This window comes from Macaca nemestrina, chromosome 8 (assembly GCF_043159975.1).
Source record: "Macaca nemestrina isolate mMacNem1 chromosome 8, mMacNem.hap1, whole genome shotgun sequence".
Classification (NCBI taxonomy): domain Eukaryota; kingdom Metazoa; phylum Chordata; class Mammalia; order Primates; family Cercopithecidae; genus Macaca; species Macaca nemestrina.
In genome coordinates, this window is record NC_092132.1 from 150,925,081 (window position 1) to 150,940,893 (window position 15,813).

A 15,813-nucleotide genomic window follows, 5' to 3' on the forward strand; every position below is an offset into this window, starting at 1 on the left:
TACATTTGGAAAGCATGAGAGAAGAAGGTGTGAGTTAGATCACAGGGCACCCCAGAGAAGGCTGTGGCGAGTGACCCTTCAGAATGAAACACTGGATAACCCTTCAGCATGGATGTGTCCATGGTGAGCCAGTACTCGCGAGGAGCTTCTCTTATCTTTAGTTTGGTGCCGCTGAATAAACCGGCATGGTTATGATCCACTCTGCCAGAAAGGAAGCACTCACAATCCACTGGTCTCCAGTGACAGAAGGAGTGGTGTGGAGACTGAGATGAGTGACCTACATGACCAACAGGTTTCGGTGATAATGGAGCACTGTTTGCAGCTGTGGCTTAGGTGTGCGTCCTGCCCACCCAACCTTTCACCCCACTCTGAATCAGTAACCACTCCCTCAGCTGTGAAATAATCAAATAGCATTGAGAAGCAAAAGCTATGGTGAGAAGCTGGCATGAAAAGAAATCAAATTATTCCCCTCCTGAAGTATGAGAGTTTCTGTAATGGTTTTGTTACCAGAAAGGGGTCCGGATCCAGACCCCAAAAGAGGGTTCTTGGATCTCGCGCAAAAAAGAATTTGGGGCGAGTCCATAGAGTAAAGTGAAAGCAAGTTTATTCGGAAAGTTAAGGAATAAAGAATGGCTACTCCTCAGAGCAGTGGCCTGGGCCACTCAGCTGCTTGTACTTGCTGTTATTTCTTGATTATATGCTAAATGAGTGGCGGATTATTTGTGAGTTTTCTGGGAAAGGGGTAGACAATTCCTTTAACTAGGGTCTCTCCCCTTTTTAGGCCCTGTAGAGTAACTTCCTGGCATTGCCATGGCGTTTGTAAACTGTCATGGTGCCGGTGGGAGTGTTCTTTTTAGCATGCTAATGCTTTTTAATTCATGTATAATGAGCAGTGGGGATGACCAGAGGCCACTTTAGAAGCCATCTTGGTTTTGGAGGATTTTAGCCAGCTTCTTTACTACATCTTTTTATCAGCAAGGTCTTTGTGACCTGTACCTTGTGCTGACCTCCTATCTCATCCTGTGACTTAGAATGCTTGACCTCCTGTGAATTTAGCCCAGTAGGTCTCAGTCTCATTTTACACAGCCCCTATTGAAGATGGAGTCTCTCCGGATCGAACACCTCTGACAGTTTTAATATTCCAAGTCTGAACCATGATTACATTTTTTCCTGGCATTAGCAAGCTTTCTTGAAGACATGGGAGATACACAATTCTTGCTTTTAAATGCTGAACATGTTCAGCTTTGTACATTTGCTTTTTGGCATTAAGCAGAAAGTGTTTTATACCAGTTTCTGAGCTCCCGGGAATTCCCTGAGTGTTCACAGTGGAGGAGACTCCTGTAGCCTCCCCTGTACTCTCTAAGTTCCCTGGCCTTGTACCATCAAGCAGGGACTGGAAGAACCTGCATGATTGGCTGTGATTATACAGGTGTAGGGATCTTTGACATTTCACAGAAAATATATCACACCTAAAATCAACATATTCTTAGCAAAATGCAAAAGCAGAACATCACACAAACCGTTTCTTAGTAACTCCAGCACAGTCTGCTTCTTCCAGGGTTAGAAGAGGCCATTGATTCTATACCATTAAGTAATTACATCGCATTTAGAGACTTTGCTTTGGCCAGTAATTCATGTCTTTCAACATTAGAATCAATCCTCCTGAAAACAGAGGCCAAGGGAGGCAGAGCCCACATCCTTCTCTTTGCTGCCTGCTCCGAGGCTCCTGAGGATTTAAGGCAGGCTGGTCACAGCTGCCCACCCTGCCCTGTCTTCTCCCCCATCCCTCTGATGTGCGTGATTGATTGTGTCTCAATAAACCTTCATGTGGGAGAGTCCCTCATCAACGCTACTTTTTTCAATGGTCTTATATTTATGCCTGTCTGTTTTCATAAAGAGCCTATTCCTGTAATTTGTTTCAACGTAGAATTCAATGCTGCCTTCAGTTCCTTCCAGATAATACACTCACACCAAAATGAGTAAACTGCAAGGATTTACTGTACATTTTAAAGGGAAAAGGAAACCATATTTCTATATTGAACCTCCTCCACAGTGCCCAGCTTATAAATGTCCATTGGCCGGGACTTTTTCTTTCCAAGTCATGTTTTCCAGGTCACCATCTCTAACCTGGGTTCTCCTCTCCCAGGCTCCTCACCTGAAGCAGCACCTGCATCCCAGGCTCAGGAGCTCAAGGCTTTCTTCTTCCAGGGTCTTCTACTGAAAGACTTGGTCTCTTTAGCACTCATGGGAATATAGTTAATTAGGCCAGGCACGGTGACTCTGAGCTCAGGAGTTCAAAACTAGCCTGGTCCACATGGTGAAACCCCGTCTCTACTAAAAGTACAAAAAAAAAAAAAAATAGCCAAGTGTGGTGGCATATGCCTGTAATCTCAGCTACTTGGGAGACTGAAGCAGGAGAACTGCTTGAACCTGGGAGGCGGAGATTACCGTGAGCCTAGATCACACCACTATACTCCAGCCTACGTGACAGAACGAGACTCCACCTCAAAAATAAAATAAAATAAAATAGTTAATTGAATGGTCTCCTGAAAATAAACAGAGCTATAAACGCAGGAATATTTTTTTCTCAATTTGGGTAAGAAAGATGTGCATTAAGAGTTTCTTTACTTGAGGTTATTTCCGGGCAGGCAAATACATGTTTTAATTGATTTTCCCTTGGTGTCTTCTTCTTTTTAGATGGCATGAATTATGTGGCTTAGTTGGTTTTCCCATCTAAAACCTCACATTTGTATCAAGAGCTTATAAAATGCATATTCTTTGCAAAGAAGAATAAATGTAAAATTTTGCTTCCAATCCAGTGATACATGTTTTAATTCATTGACTAGTAATGGCTTGTCCAACCTGATTTTTCAACCATGAGAGAGGAATGATTTTGAGATACAAAATGTCCCTCAGTCACTAACTCAAAACTGCTCCACTGAGGTGTTGCAAGTGAGTCCTCCATGCATTCGGATTTATTTTATTATTGTTGTTGTGGTTTTCACATCGACTGTAACAGAGGTGCGGTCAAGGAGCAGCATGTAGCTGTAGCTTAGAGCATTTGTGGTGTTGAAGGGTGATCATAAAACCTGTCACAATACGTTTTCGGCTTTTCCCGACAGGTGTGCACACATTCGCACTGCTTCCCACTTCCAGCACCTCAGAGCCCCGGAGGAGGACATCCTGCCTCCGAAGAAACATGGTTGTCTGACCTGAGAAGTCAATCATTTTGTTGATCACCCTCTATTCCAGGCTGACCTCATTCCCGCTCACTTTTCCACTGGGCTGATTTCAATTTGGCTTCACGGCAGTGTGAAATATTTACTAAAAGATAGAGAATGATGATGACAGACAATAGAATTTCTCTCGGATGCCGTCTGAAATGTCCAGGCGAAGGGCCAGAGCCAGAGGACTGGCAGGGAGGAGGAAGTCACAGAGCACGGTCTGATTTCCACCCACCCGCTTCCCAGACATTCCGTAGAGCTGTGATGTCTCCATTCCACAGCTTCTCCCTGTCCTACTGTCTCAAAAACTTAAAATTGGTCTCTTCACTTTCTAAACTTCTTCCTCTAAAAATCTTTCTTCGTAATTTATCCAGATGCAGGTGTTCTTCATTTATTGTCATTTTCCTTGAAAATAGACCACTATCAAATTCATGAAGAAAGTGACCTGGGTACACCTGGCCCTTGGTGCTATATTTCTCCTCATTTTGGGAACTTGGAATGACAGTGATACCCTGTATCTCTCAAAGATAAAAATATATTTGCATAGCTCTCAAATATACAAGTAAGCGATGCAATACCTGAAGCCTCTTAGATAAGTGGAACCTTTGCCACGATAGCGAGTATTTTGTAAGCAATCCAGCATAAGTAGAAAAACCACCACTGGCAATAGTTCTTCATTTTGTGAAAGATCTTTGAGATGATTGTGGAAGCCTCTATGGGATATCTTTTTTTTTTTTTTTTCTTCACACCATTATTCAACTCTAACAAAATACTCAGGCATGACAAAAATAATTTCAAGAACTATTTTGTTATATGAATTGAGAATCCCTAATCTGACTATCCAAAATCCTAAATGCTCCAAAATCTGATATGTTTTGAGCACCAACATGACTCCACAAAGGAAAAATTTCACACCTGACCTCATGTAATGGACGAATCGCAATAGAAAATGCTGTCAACACTGTCTCATGCACAAAATAATTAAAAATATTATATTTGTATTTAAAATATAAAATATTGTATAAAATGGCTGCCCACCAGAGCTTCTCCATGGTGCCAAAGAGCTGCTTCTTGCGCTTCTCAGGCTACATAAATCCGTCTGACTCGTGACCCATTTAAAGAGCAACTTGTTTTGTGGGAAACAATTGAGTATTAGCCAAACCCTAACAATTACTGTGTTTCATAAACCAAGTCATCATCTTAACAAGGATAAAGCATGTGTAGAAGGTGTATCAGGCTATGTGTATACGGCATGTATTAGACATAAATGAATTTCATGTTTAGACTTGGGTCCCATCCCTAAGATATCTTATTATGTTTATGCAAATATTCCAAAATCTATAAGAATTCAAAACCTGAAACACCAAACATTTCAGATAAAGGATACTCAACCTGTAATAGAATATTATAGTTACTCTGTATTTCATTTTTAGCTTGGAGAAGAATGATTCTGATAAACCATAAATTATTTTCCACATCAGTGCTGTTAGAAAGGTAGACACTTTTATTAATTTTTCCTTTTTATAGAAAATATCTCAACACCAAATTGAAATGTCATTTAATCAAAATAATCTGCCAATTTTCATTTTCATGGAACTGCTTCCCCAGCAGCAGTTACCCAAATCATGTCGGTTGTTGTTCTAATTCAACAGAAAATAAATAAATAAAACAGATTCTAGTGTGTTAGAAAAAGCTGTGGGAAGATAGAAGAGTTATTTTAAGAGAAAATGAGTACGTGAGCACATTCTGATAAAGGACTGTGCATTTAGGGTGAAGACACACAAGGACTGAGGAGGATAGAATCCCAGAGGCAGTACCTGAATACTGTCTTTTTCATTGCAGAGGACAAAAGCAAAATACGCAAATTTCGAAGTGCATAACTATTTTCAGAGTTTGCCTGGTGTGACGGACCTCTTTGCCAATTGAAGTATTTTTTAATCTTTATCCCACGCTCCTTTTGATAAATAGGAATATCTCCTGTAGGTGGCAGTTTCTGCCATACAACCTGAATAGTTATCTCACTCCCCACATTGCACTGATACTCACCTGTCAGTACCTACTACCCAAAGAAGACCTGAGATACACACGCGTCATTCCATATACTTGGGTTTTCGCTTGCTGCAACAACGAAGGCCACCCATTATGCAGAACCTAGGAAAGTCTCATCAAGAGAGAACCAGAGGGACTTGCTATTTTTTCATTTTTTATTTTATTTATTTTTTTGGAGACAGAGTCTCAATCTGTCGCCCAGGCTGGAGTGCAGTGGCGCGATCTTGGTTCACTGCAACTTATGCCTCCCAGGTTCAAGCGATTCTCCTGCCTCAGACTCCCGAGTAGCTGGGATTACAGACATGTGCCACCACACCTGGCTAATTTTTGTATTTTTTAGTAGAGACGGGGTTTCACCATGTTGGCCAGGCTGGTCTCAAACTCCCGACCTCAAGTGATCCACCCTTCTCAGCCTCCCGAAGTGCTGGGATTACAGGCGTGAGCCACCGTACCCAGCCGGGGCCTGTTCAGATTTGGGCTCATCCTAGGTGACTTTAGGGAGGACTAAAGGCAACACGATTGCATGTGGAACAGGTGTTCTCATTAGGAAATCTACCCTCTTAACTGTAAACACAGTGCTTGTAGAGCAGATGTCCTGGACCTACTCATTTTACATAACTGAAACTTTATACCCATTCAAAAGTAGCTTCCCGTTTTCCTGTTCCCCAGCCCCAAGTAACTACCAGTGTAAATCTCTCTGGTTCTGTGAGTGCCACTACTTTAGATCTCCCCACAGAAGTAAAATCATAAGGTGTTTGTCCTCTGAGACTGCTTATTTGCTTATTTCGGTTAGCGTGATGTCCTCAAGGTTCATCCGTGTTATTACAGATAGCAGAATTTTCTTCTTTTTCAAGGCTGTATAGTATTCCATTGAGTATCTGCTCCACGGTTTCTTTATCTGTTCATCTGATAATAGACATTTAAGTTGTTTGCACATTTAGACTATTTTGAAGAATGCTACAATGAATGTGAGAGTACCGATATTTCTTTGGGATCCCAATTTAAATTCCTTTAGATAAGTATACACAAGTGAGATTGCTGGATCTGATGGTAGTTTATCTTAATATTTTTATTGCATCACAATGGCCATATTATAAGAAATCATTCATGTGGTAGATTTTCTCATTAGACTGTGAGGCCTGTGAGGACAAGTGCACCTTGTTAGTCACCTCACTATCACCAGCAGGATGATTAAATGTAATCGCCTGAATATCAATCAGTCCTCATAAGGCACTGAGTCTTTTTATGCTGTTTTCCTCATCTGAAGTGAGGACACTGAGATGGTCCTGAGGACGAAGTGCAGTTGGGAACGTGCTCCTCAAATCATTCTCTATAGCGATTGTTGGAGGCTTTATTAACTTCTCTATCTGCGCCAGCTCTGCGTGGTCCCAGTTCCTGAAATCATTCTCTATAGCGATTGTTGGAGGCTTTATTAACTTCTCTATCTGCACCAGCTCTGCGTGGTCCCAGACCTTCAAATCATTCTCTATAGCGATTGTTGGAGGCTTTATTAACTTCTCTATCTGCACCAGCTCTGCGTGGTCCCAGCTCTTCAAACCACTCTCTATAGCGATTGTTGGAGGTGTTATTAAATTCTCTGTCTGCATCAGCTCTCCTTGGCCCCATCTTAAACCCACTTCCCACACAACATCCTGGCTTGCTGATGGAGATACAGATGGCTGTGTTCTGTGCTTTGCTTCTAGCTGTTCCTCGTACCAGCGACACCCAGTGCAGCTCTGTCCCCGAGCCCAGATACGGAAGGAGAATCGGTTCTGAGTTTTCGGCAGGCTCCATCGTCCGATTCGAGTGCAACCCGGGATACCTGCTTCAGGGTTCCACGGCGCTCCACTGCCAGTCCGTGCCCAATGCCTTGGCGCAGTGGAACGACACAATCCCCAGCTGTGTGGGTAAGCGGTGTCCCTAAGCGGGAATTACGGGCACAGGGCTGCCCACCAGAACTGTGTGGTGATGCCAAAGAGTTGCTTCTCGTTCTTCTATCCAGGCTACGTAAATCCATCTGGCTCATGACCCACTTAAAGGGCAATTTGTTTCATGGGAAATAATTGAGTTAGTAGCCAAACCCTAAAAATTACTGTGTTTCATAAAACAACTCATTATCTTAGTAAGGATAAAGCATGCTTCCCTTCTCCATATTTGTGAAGTAGGCCATCAACTCTAAAGTCATGAGTATAGAGCATAATTTCGTTTTGGGAAAAAATCATTATCATGTTGATTTGCTATGTTACTTGTGTAACGTCCTTTTAATAAATTGGTGCTGATGAATGTTTGAAAAGTAATAGATAAAATGCAGGCTGAATAACAATGACCTTGTTGTAGTTTACCTGCTTCATTTTGTGTGGAAAACCCTAGTACAATCATGATTAGCACTGGAATCATTTGTATATTTTAAGCGCCTCTTCTCTTGACTTTGCTCATAAATCCCATTAATATCATTTGGAGATGCATGTCTGCATGGAGAAGAGAAGACTCTGCCAAGGTCCTTAAATTATAGTAGGTAAATTATTCTAAACAGAATTCACTTTGGAGATGCCATCATTAGACACCGTCCCGTCTTAGAGAACTTGCATAGATTTCTTTATAGACTCAAGATCTATAACTCAGTAGCATAACAGGTAATAATCAATTATATTGCTAATTTAAAAGAGAAAACACTAAATTTTACCTTGGCTCAAAATGCCATTTAACGTATCATTGTTCACGTACATTTTCTCTCACTGGTCACACAGTGAAAGAAAACTGCATGCCAAATCAACACTGTACCGTGGCACTTTATTTCATGACATGTGATTCTGTCTTTTAGTACCATGCAGTGGTAATTTCACTCAGCGAAGAGGTACAATTCTGTCCCCTGGCTACCCTGAGCCCTACGGAAACAACTTGAACTGTATATGGAAGATCATAGTTACGGAGGGCTCGGGAATTCAGGTGAGTCCTTGAAGTCCACAGTCTACAGCAGGGCTCAGCTGGGGTCTGTGGGCTGCTTTCTTTCGTTCTTTTGTTCTTTCTTTCTTTCCATCTCTCTCTCTCTCTCTTTTTTTCCTTTTATATTGGTTATTTTAAATACATAGACTATACTCTGTTTCCCTTCTCTTAGTATTTCCACAAAATATTTCTAATCGTGTTTCTATATTTTGAATAAATATAATTTTTTAGAATAAAATTTAAATTTTTTAGAATAAAAACTATCAAAAGTACCATTTGTAGAAATTGTTCTCTTGGCCAGGTATGGTGGCTCATGCCTGTAATCCCCACATTTTGGGAGGCCAAGACAGTCAGATCACTTGAGATCAGGAGTTCGAGACTAGCCTGGCCAACATGGTGAAACCCTATCTCTACTAAAAATACAAAAATTAGCCAGGCACGGTGGTATACACCTATAATCCCAGCTACTAGGGAGGCTGAGGCAGGGGAATTGCTTGAACTCAGGAGGCGGAGGTTGCAGTGAGCCAAGATCATGCCGTTGTACTCAAGCCTGAGTGACAGAGCAAGACTACATCTCAAAAAAAAAAAAAAAAAGAAAGAAAAGAAAAGAAAAATAAATTGTTCTTTCATGGTTTGTTTTTTAAATTTTGCCAGATAGATAGATAGATGGATTTTCATGATTAAAGTGTGTGTGTGTATATATATATAATATTATGGTATTGGAGGCATGATTAAGGTATATATATAAGTATATATACAGGTACAGGTATATACCTATATATACACTTTAATCATGAAAAACCCCAATACCCTATCTAATTAGACTAATTATGTTAAGCCAAAAATCAATATTAACTTAATGTTACGGTTTGGTAGATCCAAGTGATCAGTTTTGCCACGGAACAAAACTGGGACTCCCTTGAGATCCACGACGGTGGGGACGTGACCGCACCCAGACTGGGAAGCTTCTCAGGTAAGATGGAATCAATTTCCTCACCTTTGTGACTCAAAATCTGCAAACACCAAGAAAACAACCTAAATAACAACAAACACTCCACGTAGACATTTTCTACACAACTCTTCTGTCTCCATAAGGGTTGCTCTAGTGCTGAAAGTCTTAGAGTAAGACCATCAAGAAACAGGTGAGAAAAAAGAAGGCTGTGTTTTCCACGAGCAGGAGATCGATCTAAAAGTGTCAGGCAGCACAGCTTTGACGTGTGGCAGGTTCTCAGGCTAGCAGCAGAAGCCAGGAATAATAATGTGAGGCAGCGAAGAGGCAGAGGTTAGGAAACAGTTCTCACCTCTTCAAATGCACAGCCTGACATTAGGCAGTCTGGGACTATTACACAGAGCATGTGGGCTCAGCTAGTCCTGAGATTCTACTCTACTCATATGTAGCCAGAGATGAAATTGTAGTCCACGACAAGTCCACCCTCTCTTACTCTTCCTTGCACCTCCGACTCTCATGAATGCGCCCGCCTTGAAGATTCTGCTTTCCAAATGCCCTGTAAGTAAGTCTCCTCTTCCTGTTGCCCTGGTGCGTCATTCGGATCTCAATTTTGCTTTTGTTTAACAGTATATCCTGCCTCTAGATGCATGACACCTCCCTCTTTCACTTTGTGTAATAGCATTAGGACTCAAACTTCATGAATGGAAGAGAAGTGATGATGATCAATATTGCCATTGTCACCCTGGTCATCACTGACCCTGGTCATTACTGATCCTGGTCACCACTGTCCTCACAGTCGCCCACAGTTCCTGAGCCTTTACTTTGCCCCATTATGAATGTGTGTTAACATGAATGCTTAATTTTATCTTGAATAGCGTCAGGCGCGGTGGCTCACGCCTGTAATCCCAGCACTTTGGGAGGCTGAGGCGGGCGGATCCCCTGAGGTCAGGAGTTCGTGACCAGCCTGGCCAACATGGCAAAACCCCGTCTCTACTAAAATTACAAAAACTAGCCAATATGACAGCACCAACTAAGTTCTAAGGGATTATTATCTCTCTTTTACCAATGAAGAACAAAGATTAGGTACTAGAGAATTGTCCAAGATGACACAGAAAAAGTAATATTTTCCATGAGTGCCTTCTTGCTTGCAGCAGCTGACTCCTTCTATCCCATTGGTCTGAATTCTGTCCGTTGTTTATCTCTACTGCAAAGGGAGGCTGGAATATATATGTATATATTTTTCTTAACTTTCTTAAATATTTCTTCCCTAAACATTTCCATTCTACTTTTACTCAACAGGTTAAAAAAATAAAGAAAATAGATAGTGTACAGGCCATTCACAATGTCTAATACAACTTTCATTTTATCACTTCAAATGGTTCAAAGATCTTATCTCTGGTTCTCAGCAAATAAAACCATATTTTTATTTGGGCATGGTCATTTAAGGTGTTGGGCAATAAAATGCCAACCTACCATCTTATTGTTATTTGTCACTCACAATCTATGTTTGTCTGTCTGTGTACTATTTATACTTTTAGGAACTTTTATTTCAAATAACCCATTACTGTCCTTAAAAGCTAGAACTCAAGGCCCATCTCCACTAGGAAGCCCCTCGTTCTTCCCCTGAGCACATAGCTCTTGGAATAGTTTAGCTTAGCATGTGATCTCTTAAAGTACCTGCTAGATACCAGGCACTGTGTTTGTTGTTAGGAATAAAAGATAAGACCTCTGTCATTAAAAACCATCAACAACACAAGTTAAAATCTACACAGATGCCAACATTTAATGTAATTATATAAATAATATTTGGTAAATAGACAGCATTACAGGCAGGTGATGGGTGTTATAGGAGGGAAAAAAAGTCACACTTTTTTTAAGATTTAAGAGAAAAAAAACTACCTGGCAAAAATTAAAATATCTTAACAGATGAGTAAAATATAGCTAGACAAATCAGTGAAAGAGAGAGAGGATAATCCTTCAGGTCACAGGAGCCACGCAGTCTGTGTCCATTTCTGTATTCTACACTCAAATATTGAATTGGGTTGGTCATTTTTAAGTAAAGTATTCTTTTATTTTCTAGAGATTTAAGTTTCTTCAGAATCTATATTAATCTCTGAGTGTCACCCACAATTCCTAGCACCTACCGCACAGTCTATGAATTCAATTGGTAAAATCTGCTTACAACGTGCGTGTTTTGCCACTTTTAATCTGAGAATCAAATCTTATCATTCACATATATTTGGATTTATCAACTGTTGTACAGCAACCTCATATTAAGCCTTCCCTTGAGTAACTATCACAAGTGAGCTTAGCTTCAGATGTGTAATATTTTCATATATCCTAATTAATATTAGAAATAGGCTAATTTTTCAAAAGAGAGTATTTAATATGGAATTAAGTTTTTAACCTAATGTTCTCAGTCATAAATCCATGACAGAACACATTTTACACACAAATGCAAGCATTACCAGCAGAAAGCAGGAGATGGCAAAATTAAAATAGCTGCATGTTGGATTAGCCAAAGTTAGCAGGGAAATGCCTTACTAATGAAAAAAGAAGTGACCACATTACCTCTATATGCATGAAAAATAACAACAATCTCCTTCTTATTAACTTCAGTTTTTGGAGTTGGCCAGGAGAAAATTTGAAAAGATATGTTTGAAATAAACACCACTGCAATGCAATTCTGACACTAATTTCCTGGAGTTAGCACAGAGTTCGTGCACTTCATGCTTCTCCACAGGACTCCCCTCTGACATCAGCTCCAAGCCCTGGGGTCACCTAGGACACCTGCACTCTCATCAACTGGCTACCAATTTAGGGGGTCCGTGGTCCCTTCAGTTCTTGATAGTTCGCTAGAGTACCTCGCAGAACTTGAGAAAGCAATGGACTTATACATATGATTAAGATTATATTACAAAGGACACAAACCAGGACTGGCCAGATGAAGAGACTCATAGGGTGACATCTGGGAAGGTCCCAAACAGGAAGCCTCTGTGTCCTCAGGACTTCCAGCACTTCAAAGTGCATCATCACCCGAGCTTTGGTGCCAGAGTGTTTACAGGGTTTTGCTGACACAGGCAAGGTTGATTGAATTATTGGCTACAGGGTTGAACTTAACCTCCAGCTCCCTTCCCTGCCCAGAGATTGGGAGGTTGCGCTGATATCACATGGCTCAATGCCTCGACCCTCTAATCCTATTACTGGTCTTTCCAGCTTGCCCAGCCCCCTTCCTGAGTTACCATAATCATAATCATCATCACAATGACCACAAACGGTGTGGTGTGAGAAGCTCCTCCATGGACCACAAAGGCACTCCTGCCACCTGGGAAATACCAAGGGCTTAGAGTTTACCTCCTGGATATCAGGGATAAAGAGCAGAACAATTCTTTGTTACATAATAACTAATATATCAATGATGTGAGCAGAATTTATACTATTTTTTTTTGCCTTTTTCATATTTCTGAGATATAACATATACCAGGGATAAAAATACTTATGATAAAATACCGAGAAAATACAGGTTAAAATACAGGTGTTAGCCTTATAACCTTTTAATCTTTTCTCATAATATTTGATTTTCATCACAACATTTTAGGATACATGTTGGCTTACATGATTGTGGTGGCTCATGTCTGTAATCCCAGCACTTTACGAGGCCACGGTGGGAGAATTGCTTGAGCCCAGGAGTTTGAGACCAGCATTGGGCAACATAACAAAACACCATCTCTACAAAAGATTTGTTTTTTAAGTTGGCCAAGCACGCACCTGTGGTCCCAGCTACTCAGGAGGCTGAGGTGGGAGAATTGCTTGAACCCAGGAGGCAGAGGCTGCAGTGAGCCCAAGATCCTGCCCCTGTACTCCAGCGTGGGCAACGGAGTGAGACTCTATCTTAAAAAAAAAAAGTTGTCTCATACAAATAATTATGAAATATTTAGCTTGTTGCTTTCAATTTCCTTAGTAAAAAATGCAAAGATGTAAATGTTTTAGAAAACTAAGTTAAATAAAATAAATAAAATATATGAATGAACAATAACCCTACTATCAAATAAAAAAATTTAGTAACTATTATATGAAGATGTATAGCCAGTTTAAAATAATGTGATTAGGTCTAACAACATAAAATACCATTGTTTTCTATAATAAGTCTATAAATTAAGAAAGTCAGGCTGATAAAATGTTTTCATATTTACTTAAATTGAATTTTTTATATCTAAAATTAATTTTATTAAAGAATATACATCTGGGTACAATATTGCAAGTGTACATGTTCTGAAGTTAAACAGACCACTCACTTTTCACAGTTTAACATTCAGACATTTATATTTTTTGAGAGGCTGTGGAGATGTCTGATATAGGAGTGGTTTATAGTTATTCTAAGATGTTTTCACGTTTTAAGACGACGGTTTTCTTGTGAATGAGCCTCATCAACCACCAATCATCCTCATCTCAGCTGCTTTCTGTCCTTGTCCCCTATGCATATTGTGGGGAAAATATGAGAAGAACCATGTTCACAAATTAGGAATGTATTTCTTTAGGGCTGTGGCCACTGTGAATATCAAGTCCATTTGTACGTTCGCTCGGAAAGAATAATCAAGAAGACGTCCTAATTTAACTCTGATGCACCATATAATGGTCGATATTCTGAAGGGGCAGTAGAGAAGGGAACACTCTTGCTCTGTGTCTCTCCTGCGCGCTTTAGTCTGGAAACATCTGGCCCCTCTAGCTTTCATTTGCTCCTCCCCAAGTGAAGAGGAACGAGTGCTGTGGCTGGTGAGGGCCAACCAGAATGAAGGGATGGTAGGCTCATCTAGTCGTGTGTCTAAAGATTGCCTTTACTCAGTCACTGAGTAAATCATTATAATCACATATACAATCACATATATATTATATAATATACATCATATAATATATAGATTATATATAATGTATGACATCTGTTATAATATATAGATTATATATTATATGTATATATAAAATATAAAATATATATTATCTATTATATATAATATATGACATATATGACTTATATAATCTATATATAATATAATAACATATAATATATGTCATATATGTCATATGGTTATATATAATACATGAAAAATATATACATATATACATATATATTATTATTTATATATTATATAATATATTAATGTACAATATATATTAATATATAATATGTATTACATCTATATATTATTTATTATATATCTTTCAGATTTTTTTAATGAGACAGAGTTTCGCTCTTGTTGCCCAAGTTGGAGTGCAATGGCATGATCTCAGCTCACTGCAACCTCTGCCTCCCGGGTTCAAGCGATTCTCCTGCTTCAGCCTCCCAAGTAGCTGGTATTACAGGCATGTGCCGCCACACCCGGCTAATTTTGTGTTTTTAGTAGAGACAGGGTTTCTTCATGTTGGTGAGGCTGGTCTCAAACTCCTGACCTCAGGTGATCCACTTGCCTCTGCCTCCCAAAGTGCTGGGATTACAGGCATGAGCCACTGTGCCTGGCCTAAAATCATTATTTCTAGTCTCTCTTTTGCCTCTGTTCTCCTAATAACAGTCCAAGCAGACCCCGTTGTTCTCTTTCCTTATGTTTCACCTGAAACCAGGTATCTAAGAGGGCCTTCCATCCTTTTTTGCCTCTGCAACCTTTTGGTTCGCAAGTTTTGGAGATCAACTTTATAGTTCTCCTGTTCTCTCTCAATACGTCGCTCCCTTCCTGTGTACTACAAGTCGTAAGGCCCAAGGTCTAATGAAGAAAATAGCAAAGCAAACACCGGCCTCAGGTTTCTTGTGTTCACCCCACACAAGTTTTCCAAAGCCCAGCCTCCTTTTCTTTTGAGGGCTACATGGCATTTGTTCCAATTTAGAAAGCAGAACTTCCTTTTCCTTCTGGCTGTGCATCTTTTCTTTCTTCACTCTGGGCCAGGCATCTGGAAGTGTGAAGAATAAGTGGCTCTTTGTGCACAAACAGGATTTGCTCACAGTTCCTGTTCATGTTGTCAGGGGTAGAATGAATGCGAAAATGGAAATGACGAAGGCTAGGTTGGGCCTGTTTGCATTGGATTTGAATTAGGGATATTGAGGTGAATGCATGGTTTGAATTAGGGACATTGGGGTGAACGCTTGGTTTTAGTATATATATATAGCTATAGACGTAAATATAGTGTGTATGTGTGTATGTACATATTTTATTTTCTACCTCTGTCTTTTGAGAGGTATAAACAACAGCCCAGTAGCACCCAAATTCTGCTTTCTAACTACCCTTCTAAACACCATTCTCCCATTAAAGGAAACAGCATTTCTTGGAGAAATACTGACTACCAAGCTGTGGTAGGAATACATCGAGACAAACCATTTTGTATGAAATAGACCTTTATGATCTGGCATGGCGGCTCACGCGTATAATCCCAGCACTTTGGGAAGCCAAGGTGGAAGGATGACTTGAGGCCAGAAGTTTGAGACCAGTCTCGGCGACATAGCAAGACCTCATCTCTACAAAAATAAAAAAAAAATGAGCTGAGTAGGTGGTGTGCATCTGTAGTCCCAGCTACTCAGGAGGCTGAGGTGGGAGGATGGCTTGAGCCCAAGAGTTCAAGGCTGCAGTGAGCTGTGAACGCACCACTGCACTCCAGCCTGAGTGA

The 15,813-nt window shown here is 40.3% G+C and overlaps 1 protein-coding gene across 2 annotated transcripts in view; it reads left to right on the forward strand.

Annotated features, from left to right (window-relative positions):
* Positions 1-15,813, forward strand: part of LOC139355625 (CUB and Sushi multiple domains 1) — a 2,038,620-nt gene that overhangs the window by 1,774,572 nt on the left and 248,235 nt on the right. For both annotated transcript variants that reach the window (XM_071067488.1, XM_071067489.1), the window contains exons 34-36: positions 6,977-7,180; positions 8,095-8,219; positions 9,093-9,189. In XM_071067488.1, the coding sequence (XP_070923589.1) occupies positions 6,977-7,180; positions 8,095-8,219; positions 9,093-9,189 (426 nt within the window). The remainder of the gene's footprint in view (positions 1-6,976; positions 7,181-8,094; positions 8,220-9,092; positions 9,190-15,813) is intronic.